This window comes from Apium graveolens, chromosome 9 (assembly GCF_009905375.1).
Source record: "Apium graveolens cultivar Ventura chromosome 9, ASM990537v1, whole genome shotgun sequence".
NCBI classification, from domain to species: domain Eukaryota; kingdom Viridiplantae; phylum Streptophyta; class Magnoliopsida; order Apiales; family Apiaceae; genus Apium; species Apium graveolens.
Window position 1 is genome coordinate 250,467,290 of NC_133655.1, and position 10,910 is coordinate 250,478,199.

General features: G+C 34.2%; 2 protein-coding genes across 3 annotated transcripts; one reads left to right on the forward strand and one right to left on the reverse strand.

Moving 5' to 3' along the window:
- Nucleotides 1–2,881: 2,881 nt before the first annotated feature.
- Nucleotides 2,882–6,779, forward strand: LOC141687140 (uncharacterized). 2 transcript variants are annotated; one of them, XM_074492308.1, is made up of 7 exons: nt 2,882–3,041; nt 3,406–3,571; nt 4,131–4,580; nt 4,662–4,796; nt 5,462–5,903; nt 6,017–6,098; nt 6,262–6,779. In XM_074492308.1, exons 1-7 carry the CDS (start codon nt 3,012–3,014, stop codon nt 6,463–6,465), a joined length of 1,509 nt encoding a protein of 502 aa, XP_074348409.1. In that variant the 5' UTR covers nt 2,882–3,011; the 3' UTR covers nt 6,466–6,779. The 2 variants fall into 2 exon arrangements, with proteins under 2 accessions (XP_074348409.1, XP_074348408.1); XM_074492307.1 differs by having other exon boundaries at nt 4,131–4,796.
- A 3,357-nt stretch (nt 6,780–10,136) lies between these two features.
- On the reverse strand, nt 10,137–10,706 carry LOC141686150 (secreted RxLR effector protein 161-like). The gene has a single exon (XM_074491204.1). The coding sequence runs from the start codon at nt 10,704–10,706 to the stop codon at nt 10,137–10,139; it is 570 nt and encodes a 189-aa protein (XP_074347305.1).
- Between the last annotated feature and the right edge of the window lie 204 nt (nt 10,707–10,910).

Sequence of the window (10,910 nt, forward strand, 5' to 3'; positions counted from 1 at the left end):
AGATTCAAGATTATCAGTCAACAAAGAATCTATTTACTAGATAAAGTCTATAAAGTAGTTGAAAGAGTACAAGATCAAGGGCCAAGATTAACTGGATAAAGGATGGTTACAGGCCAGCAAGATTCTGCACAGATTTGCTAAGCTAGAAATGGAAATAGAAAAAGGTTGCTTTAGAAAGTAGTTTAGTACATTTTAGTGCAAGTCTTGTAAACCCGTGCTGCTAGTCTATAAGCATGCACTGGTTCTTAGTTCAGTTGTAACAAAACAGATCTAAATTTTCTTGTATTCTCTCAAGGAAGAAGCTGAGTTCTTATTTTCTTAAGAACACAGAATTTGTAGCAAGACCAACTTAATTTAATACAAGTTAAGTGAGTTTTGAAAATACTGTGCTTGTTGATTATTTCTGTAAACACAATATCTCTGCAAACTCCAAGCTGCTTTGTTCACCTAAAATCCAAACAAGTTTAAAAAGGCTAAAAATCAAAGAAACAAATTCACCCCCTCTGTGTTGCACTCAATATTTAACAGAAAGTATTGTTGCATTATCATTTCGCTAGCAATATGTTACTTACTAGAAATTTCATCTGCATTTTATTTCTAAAATTAATAATAGAAATTTGTTGTTACTTTGTTATTAAATTAACAACTGGAATATGGATGTGAGGGTGTTGATAATGTTACCAACGAAATACCCTTACCAAAACTGTTATTGGAATAGACAACAGAATATTATGTTAGAAAGTTGGCAGTGGTGTGGTGAATTCCAAAATAACACTTTTGTTATAAGTTTGTTAAAATTCCATTGGTAAATTTAATAACGGAAAAAAATTCGTTGTTAACAGCTTCCCAAGAAAGTATATTCTAACCTTTATTTTATGTGGGTGCCATTGGCAAATTGTCTTCCCAACGGTTTTACTTGCTTTGCCAACATAAATTTCTGTTGCAAAAATTTAAATTTCTTGTAGTGGATCTATTTGTTAATTTTTTATTAAGTAAACTAAAATTTAAAAAATATCATTTTTACTATATTTTCAAAACTTTAGAAGTACGTAAAAAAAGTCAAATGCATTGGTTAACATAACGGATGAGAGGGGTATTATTTACTAAACTGTTTATTAATAGCATTTTAAATTGATAAAATAAAAGAAATTGGAAAAGTATTAATCTTAAAATATTAAGAATGTATCCGGGGATGAGAATCACGCTGGATCGGGACGGATAAGGTAGAATTCATATTCAAATTTGACATTTTCATTCATAACCAAACCCAACTCGAACCCAAAAATGAATACTTGAACCCTATCCGTCGGATTTCAGATCGATTTCGAGTATATCCAAAATCCAAATTTTTTTGAATTGAATATTTAAATCCGAGCCCAAAATTCGAAAATTTGTATAATTAATAATATTACAAGTGCTTGAGAGACAACTTGCAAGGAAAGAAATTTAAGTATTTTAACGTGTCATCTTCGACCATTAATATACCTAAACTTTTAAAAATCAACTCAATTCACGCCTAATTAATTAAAATAATCAATATATAATCCTTTGTTCCCCTTATCACTCGTTTGAATTATACAATATTTAATTTTTTTGAATTTTATTATTAATTTATTTTTTACATTTATTTAAAAATATATATTTTAAAAATTATATAATTATAATGTATATTGTATAATGTATAACGTATAAAATAATATATATTTATATTATATATAATGTGTAATATATAAATTATAATATTATATATATAATAATATATATAGGTCGGATTTTGGATTCCGATTGAGTTTAAAATTTCGGACCGGGTTTTGAAACAGTAAATCTAAAATTCAAATTTAAAAAATTTTGAATTTAAAAATTAAATCAAATCCAAAAAACAAATATCGGATGGGATATATTTAGGGGTGAGCAGAAAACCGCAAAAACCGCCCGCACCGCACCAATCCTCACCGCAAAACACGGTTTTTAATTTTCGTGGTGCGGTTACGGTTTGAATTTTTGATAAACCGCGCGGTGCGGTGCGGGTTATGATTTTAAATTTCTGAAATGCGGTTCAAACCGCACCGCACCGCAATATTTAATATGTCATAAATAGTGAACTCATTTAATAGAATTTAAGAGTTACGATAGACTTAAGGTATTTTTCTCCATTTGATTACTTTCTCTCGTACTGGGAGATCGGTGGCTCGGAAAAATGACTATTCTGCTGCATTAGCTACCAAAAATATAAAACACAATTAACCACTGTTGTCCACTAGTTATTTTTAATCATAACTTAGATTTTTGATTAGAATAATTATAATTTATAAGTTATTTTTATTTTGTAATTTAATTCCTAAAAAATATAAACTTTCCGGTGTGTAATTTCTAGTTTGTATTATATTGAAGAATATTAGCGACTTTGTGTTATATTAGTCGAAAATTTGATTAAATTTAAGTTTTATATTTTATTTAAATTTAAGTTTTGTATTTTATTTAAATTTTGCAAACTTGTAAGGTATAAACCACAGTGAACCGCACCACATTTTTGTGATGTGATTTATGCGGTTTTTGAGAGAACAGTGCGGGTGCGGTTTGAAAATTTGATCAAACCGCGCATGCAATTTATTTTATGGTTTGAGGAAAAAACCGTACCACACGCAACACACTCATCCCATAGATATATTAGTGGGATGAATTTATCTTGGCATCCCTTGACAAGTAGGGGGCTTGCATTTAAGTCGAAAATGAAACAATTAGTTGAACGGTTGTAGTAAGTTGTAACGGGAGGTCAAACGAAACTTAATATAGAATGGTCGGTCAGTCAATCTGAATGTCCGTGGATCTAGTTTAGAATTCCTACCAACTCTTGTCGCTTCTTACCACAATTTTTAACTCATATATACACTCACATTTAGACACACTACAAGTTGAGTTTTTGCACTTCACCTCATTTTCTCTCTCCACCTCATTTTCTCTCTCTAGCCCCCCCTTCCCCAAATCACAAGTTAGTGAGAGAAACAAAGACAATGGAGTACGAAAGAATACACAAAGTTCAGGTACACTCTACTACACTTTCACCTTCTCAATATTTACTGTACTATCACTTCTCTTTTGTATTTTCTATTATTATTATTATGTAATCATTTACTACTTAGCTCCCTTGTTGGTTTATGTCACATTTCTTGTGTTTTCTTGATACGGGCTTGTGTTATTATTGTTCAAAACTGTGTTTGACTGGTTGTATTCGATTTTTTGAAAGTTTTGGTGGGAAATTAAAGGTGCCCATCTGATTGTTTAGTGATGTAATTAATGGTTTTTTTTTCGTGTTTATTGATTGATTGTACACCATGTGAGGATGTTTGGTTGTTTTTGATGGATATGAATAATTAGGTTCATTTTGTAATTATGGGGTTTATGCAGACTGGTCTAATTTCTCCTAGTAAACTGAGAATGAAACTTATGGGACATCAGAGGAAAAAAGATGGTTCAAATAGTAATTCTTCAAGAACATCTCCTTCTAAGCTTGAGGACTCGGAGTTTGTCAAGAATGGCTTGTTGACCTCCGGTCTCGATTTTTATGAGCCAGGTCAGTTGTTCACTTGAGCATACTTTTGCACTTCATACATTTAAAAACTAGTGTTGTTTGTGTGTCCTGTTAGTATTATTTTGCTCAAACAAAAGTATTTCCTATGTGCCCCCCTAGATATGATTGTTTTCATCAACTTAAAGTTGATAGATTTTACTGTAATATGATTCTTGATTCAAAAAATTATTAATAGTTCTAGTTTGTCGCCCTTAGTTATGCCTGTTTTGCTCAGTTTGGTAGGAATGAAACGAAAAATTGTGAATAAATTCAAAGGTTAAAGTAAGGATGTAGTGAAGAGTGAAAAAATAAACCAGGGAGTGCAAATTTAAATTATGAGGTTTGTGAAGACAGTGAGTAGAAGCAGGAAAGAGGTGTTCATCTACGGAATTTGTGGGATTGAACTCCCGTTTATATTGAATCTAAACATATTGGAGGAATGACGAAATTTATCAAAAAATTTACCTACAACATACTGCAAATTTCATACTATTCCCACCTAATTTCATTACTTCCAACTAATGAAGCATGTGATTCTAAGAATTTTTGTCTTGAATTCCAGTGTCCAGTGTGGGGAGTGCATCAATGAACCATCCTAGCAGTTTGGTGTCAAGCGATACTCAAGGTGATCTGAATAATTTCCGGCCAAAAGAATTGACTTCAGGAGACCTTGAAAATTCTATCCGAGCCAGAATGCAGCAATTTTCTAAGGCTGATAGTGCTAATTCGAGTTCAGTTCACCCAATGAGAACATTAGAGGATGATCTTGATTATGATAGTAATGCTAGTTCATCTAGCTTTGAATTTCCTGAAGGTGAAAGAACAGTTCACAATCCCATTGGACGATCACTGTTGAGGCCTATGTCTTCTAAATGGAATGATGCAGAGAAATGGATAATGAATAGGCAGAATGTACCAGTTAATCATTCTAAGAAGAACAATGTGCAAAGCCAAGGGACTCGTGTACCAATGATGAATGGAATTAGAGTTGCTCCAGAGTCTGCAAATTATGGTAACAAGTCATCAGTTAAGCGAGTTGATTTATTTCAATCTGCACAGCTGATTGGTTTTGAGAAATCATCTTTTACTTCAGATGGATCTCAGACTGTATCTGGCAAAGAGAATGGGACAAGTGTTCAAGTTGATCTGTGTCCTCAGAGTAAAGATTTGAAAGAAGTGGACAGTGAGAATTCCTCGTGTGTAACGAGTTCTTTTGAAGAATCAAAAGGTAATAGTATATAATTTATACTGTGTATTGTATTGACATATTTTGTACGTGATAGCTAAGTTGGTCCTAGACACATAAACAGTTTATTATTGCATGCTTGCCGTTACTTCACAGCTGCATAAATTTCTCTTGAGTTCCAAATTTCTTGGATTTATTAATACTTCAGTAGACCTGTACAGATTCTTTAAAATTCGTGCATGGCTGACTTGTGGAGCTGGGATGTAAACCCTCATGTAGGATCTGTCTAAAACAAATAGATGTCATACTTTCCATCTAAGTTATATAACTTTTATCTAATGAGGAATTAATATTGTGATAATGTTGGCAAGCTACAGATACAATGGAACCCAGAACACTGTGTTTCTAATCTAAATACGGGCCATCTAATTGTTCTTTGCGCAGACTATAATATTGGTCCGACTGCATGCAGTACAATCATGTTCTTTTGGGACATAATATTTACATTTTGAAGAGGGAACAACTTTTATAATGAGGTACAAGTAGAAGAATGTAAATGACCTCCTGCAATAAAAATTGTTTGGAAAAATTACTTTAACTCACAGACCATTCTTAAAGTTTCTTCATCTCTGCACTTGTTAGATTACACATTCACATGTTTCTTGAAATTTCGTCTAGTCCTAGATTTAATGCTCAATCATATGCAGGTCAAAATATACGCTCTGTTTCAATGAGAGATATGGGAACAGAAATGACTCCTATTCCAAGCCAAGAGCCTTCCAGGACTGCTACTCCTGTTGAAGCTACAACCCCACTCCGCAGCCCCATTTCGTCAGTTCCTTCTACTCCTCGAGGAGCGCCAACATCATCACCTGCAGAGTACCTGATTGATTGTGAATTGAGATCTTCAACAGAAAATGGAACAAAAGAATTGTCAGCACAAGAACTGAAGCTGAAGACCAGGAAAGAGATTGTGGCACTTGGCGTCCAACTTGGCAAAATGAAAATTGCTGCCTGGGCAAGCAAAGATGAGAAGGATAAGAATGCTTCAGCAGCTGAAAACACTAAATTAGAGGAACTACGGAGGATTGAATTTGAGAAGCGCGCTGCAGCATGGGAGGAAGCTGAAAAATCTAAGCAGACTGCAAGGTTTTTTCCTTTGCTAGTGCACTTCTATTTGAATCTATATGAATTTTTGTCATGGTAATAACCTTTTGTGGTTTCAAAAATTGGTTGACTGATTAAGATGGTTGCAACTTTAGATTTAAACGTGAAGACATCAAAATTCAAGCTTGGGAAAGTCAGCAAAAAGCAAAACTTGATGCTGAGATGAGGAGAATAGAGGTTTGTGAAATATTTTTTGTCTGATCATCCCTTGAAAGTTGAAAGCACACGGTTATTGTATTTAAAATTTATTCGTGAAATAAAATTTGACTGGCATTGGAAAAATTAAAATTATTGATAAAATAAGATTCTTTACACCCCATATATGCATAATGAATTTCAGGCGAAAGTGGAACAAATGAAAGCACATGCGCAAGCAAAGATGGTAAAGAAAGTGGCAATGGCAAAACAGAGATCAGAAGAAAAAAGAGATGCAGCTGAAGCCAAGAAAACTAGTCAGTCCCAAAAACTTTCTGCTCAGGCAGAACACATTCGCCAAACAGGCCGAGTTCCATCTTCACCTTACCTGTGCTGCGGATGGTCATGAAGATGCAAACAATATAAACAGAACAGAAGCACAAATTGTTATGGTATTAGCATACAGTCTAGTGCAAAATAGCCTTATTATATACAAAGCTAAGGGGATTGCTGTCCCTCTTGCTATCCCGGTCCTTGTATTACTATGTGAACACAGATTGCAAGGTCATAGTAAAATTAGTAGTGTTCTATAGAGAATATCTGATGAGCGAAACAACTGGTGCTGAATATTTGATGATTATATATGGTTATTTTGCTGTATTGAGTAGGGATGTAAATCATCCAGCTCGAGTAAAGATTGGTTGGAGTTTAGTTTGGTTTGTATATGAGCTGAAGTTGGACACGGCTGTAAGATTCGTTTTCTAAATGAGTTCAACTTGATCATGGAACAGTTCGCCCTTAATAGTTCATGAACGGCTGGATAAAGAGGCTCATGAACAAATTCGATGAGTAAGTTTTTGAACATAGTAAACGATAGTAGATGAAAGACTGACTAAATAGCTAGAAAACAGAGAGAAACACAAGAAATATAATAATTACAACATTACCTCCTTGAAAAGCTTACGAGAGTCGGGCATTTCTTCCGACCATGCTAACCGCTAAGGAAGAAATTATAATATTGCATTGGAGATGGTAGTTTAACTGCTTCCAACCATGCTAATCAAGGGAACGGCACAGAGGCGATCCCTGCGTTCAAATTTCTTGACTCCTGTTAGCTCACGTAGTTGTCACAGCCCGTGCTGGAGAACCTCTGAACTCGAACAAACTTCAAAAACTCTACACCTACTTTAACCATCTGCTGCACCTTAGGCGGTAAGAGTATCTTTATATACCAGACACTGTTTCAAACTCCCTGGAATACATAACCTAACCCCAATGTCTTCGAAAATTTCAAATATGTAAATACTGAGTAAAAAATTCATCACAATCGAGAAATATTTCGGAAACTTGAGCAAAGCCATGTACACTACTGCAATCTGGAAACTGTACATCATTAGTCCAATACCTGATTTCCTAATACGTCAATACTGAAACATTTCAAATATTGTACGGACGGAGTTTCGAAAATTCTCTTAGAAACTCATTATACGGACGAGGTTTCACTTAAACAGACATTCTCTAAATCATGGCCTTAACATGTAATCTTCAATCTACAATTATATTTTATACTCTATACTAAAATGATAACACATACATATGCATATAAACCAAAGTACAATTTGCAACTTTTCCATGTATGAAAAAAATCACCAAGGAGAACATCATTCTTCCGGTCAACAAATACAAGCTGCCAGCCTCATCTTAATGGATCCTACAATTGGCCTTCAAGGCCAAACATGGGGGCAAGTTCACTATGCAGCTCATGATAACTACTGGATTTGGCTAGATGTAGTGACAACCAAAGGACCCTGCCTTAGACCAACTCAACAGCTTACTTATAAAGTATCCTTACTTAAAATTATAAGGATTAAATCAAATTTGACACTCCAACGACATTCTAATAATTCCCTAAAAGTTTAAGATCTTCTTTTGCTTTCTTAAAGATAAGGAATGCCTACCTATTCCTTATCTTATTTTTATTAATTAAATATTCATTTACCTCCTTTTTCACACTCTTTTTCTCATTCATCTTTCTCTCTCTTGTTTAAAAAATATGAATAGGATTTGAGTTTGATATTATAATAATAGTAAAAAACCAAAATAAGGATTGTTATCGGAGTTGTCATACCTTATTATGTCTTAAATAACCAGGATCCTATTATTTTATATTATTTTTAAGGACCCCACAAAGATCGTGTTGGAGTTTCTCTTAGCGACTTGTAAACCTGCCACCAATAGCAATAACCAAATCAAAAAACAAAGCAAGCAAAACTCAAATAACTTCTAAACATTTGAACCGGAAACCAGCAGAAGCAATGTTGTGTTTGGTTGGAATGAATGAAAATGGAGGGAATGGAGTGAAATTTGAACTATAATATATATGATTGTTCACATATTTAATCATTTCCTTCCTCCATTCCATTCCCAACACCCTAAGGCCTAAATTAAAGTTCAAACACCCCATTTTGAGAAGAAATACTCGATTCCTTACTCTACTCATTTTCTTCACAATTTCTATCATAACCAAATTCGCACACACTCATTTTTTTCTCAAATTATCCCTCCAACTTCTATAATTTCTAATTAATTATATGGCTTAATGACCTTTTGACCCTTAAAATACGGGCTGTTAGGCAACTCCAACAGTTTAGCTTTTTGGAGTCTTAAAGTCAAATATAGAAAAAACTACTCCGACAGTATTCTGGTGATTCCTTAAATCACTAAGATCCGGTAAGATTTTCTTCACATTCCTTATATTTAGCTAACTTCTCTCCTCTTCTAACTTTTATTTTATAATATATATTTGAAAGAAACATTTTCTCTTTCTTTACTTTATGTAATAATGTTACTTTTTAATGATTAAATATTATATAAAAAATGAATATAGAGAATATTGTTGGAGTCGAGAATAACTATTGATGTCTTAAGTTACTAAGATCCAATATTTTATATTAAATTTAGGGAATGAACTAAGCGACTGTTGAAAATATTTTTATACCCATCAACCCCAAATGTATGAAGTCATAGTTTCCGACTCCTATAGTATCTATCTTCATACCTTTTAACCCTTTTTCGCTCCAAAACAACATATGGGTAAATATCGGAGGATAAAAACGGCTTTTACTAAAATTGAATATCGGAAAAGGGTTAAAAGATACGAAGAGCGATACTATAGGGGTCAAAATGTATGATTTCATATATTTTATATGATTCTTAATATATTCTCTTTTTTTACAATAAATGGACATTGATGACTAGCAAATTAGTTAAGTACAGTGTCGGGCTGCTTCCAGGGACTTTGTTTCGCTTTCCTATGAGGAATGTCGAGCAGGCAGCCAATAGTAAGTTATCAAAGCAGGCTTAAACGGAAGATGATATTACTTTCTTGTTTGATCAGCTTGACGACGAAGGAGTTTTTACATTACTGTTTCTTAAAAATGTTCTCGATATTGAAATGTATGTATGGGATGATGGTGTAGCAGAACCCAGAAAGATGTATTCCGACAAGCACTTAGACTGTCGAAGTCTCCAAACTCATCTTTTGGTGAGATCGATGCCTTTTCATTGGACTTCTTGAGAGAGGCTATCCATGGAAACCAGTCTATTAAGAGGATCGATACTTTCTATATTGTGCAAAAGCTGGCAGCAGTATCTAGTAGATTAGGTTCATTTGCTGCAACTGCATTAAAAGATTATGACATTCACCTGCTACCTTAGGCATCAGTAGGAGCATGCATATCAAGAAATTTATCTGATGTATATTCTATATTGGTTTACTTTAAGATATGGATATAGGTGTATGTGTATATGCTATGAAGACAACAAAAGATATTGCAGAACCCCTGTTCTTGTTATTCAACTGAGATAATTACAATACATAAATAGAAATCATCCAAGCAAACTGGTGGCTAAAAAATAGCAGCAACTTCCTAAAACTTCTCTACTTTCCTAACGATTATTCCCACTACTCCCTAAACTCCCTCAAACACGTGAGGACCAATTCAAACAAATTACTACTACTAAATAATATTAATAATAACAGCTAGTTTAGATTAATAAATCAACATTCTCCCATTTAATCTAAACCACTGTCTGAAGGTCTCGAACACCAAGCAGCTGTCTCATCTTTTCGAACCTTGCTGTAGGCAGTGCCTTTGTCAACACATCTGCTCGCTGCAAATCCGTGCTCACATGCTTAACCACAATGTCACCGTTCTCAACGCATTCTCTTATAAAATGATAACGAATGTTAATGTGTTTGCTACGCCCGTGGAAAACTGGATTCTTGGCCAAGTTAATCACAGATTTGTTATCGATGTGTAGCACTACTGGTTCAATATATTTACCAGTTACTTGATTCACCATTTTCCTCAACCATATGGCCTGGCAGGCTGCTGCAGTAGCCGCCATAAATTCGGCCTCACAAGATGATAGTGCCACACTTCTCTGTTTCTGCGATGCCCGTGTTACCAGACCTTCATCCAAGTAAAATGCCATACCTCCCGTACTTCTCCGATCATCAACATGCCCAGCAAGATCACTGTTTGAATACCCGGTCAATAATTCACTACCACCATTCACATAAACCAAGCCATAGTTTAAAGTACCCCTGACATATCGAAGAATTCGTTTCGCTGCTAACTCATGCATGACAATGGGTTTTTCTATATAGAGTTAATTACACTTTGCAACCCCACCTTTCATTTAAGATCAAAACAGTATACCTACTTTGCAAAATACAGTTTGCAACCCTTAACTTTCCATGTCAAATACAACATGCATCCCTATCCCTTGCGGTTGTAAAATTGAAATTGATATGTTAATATTAATAATTAAAATTTCAAATTAATTAAA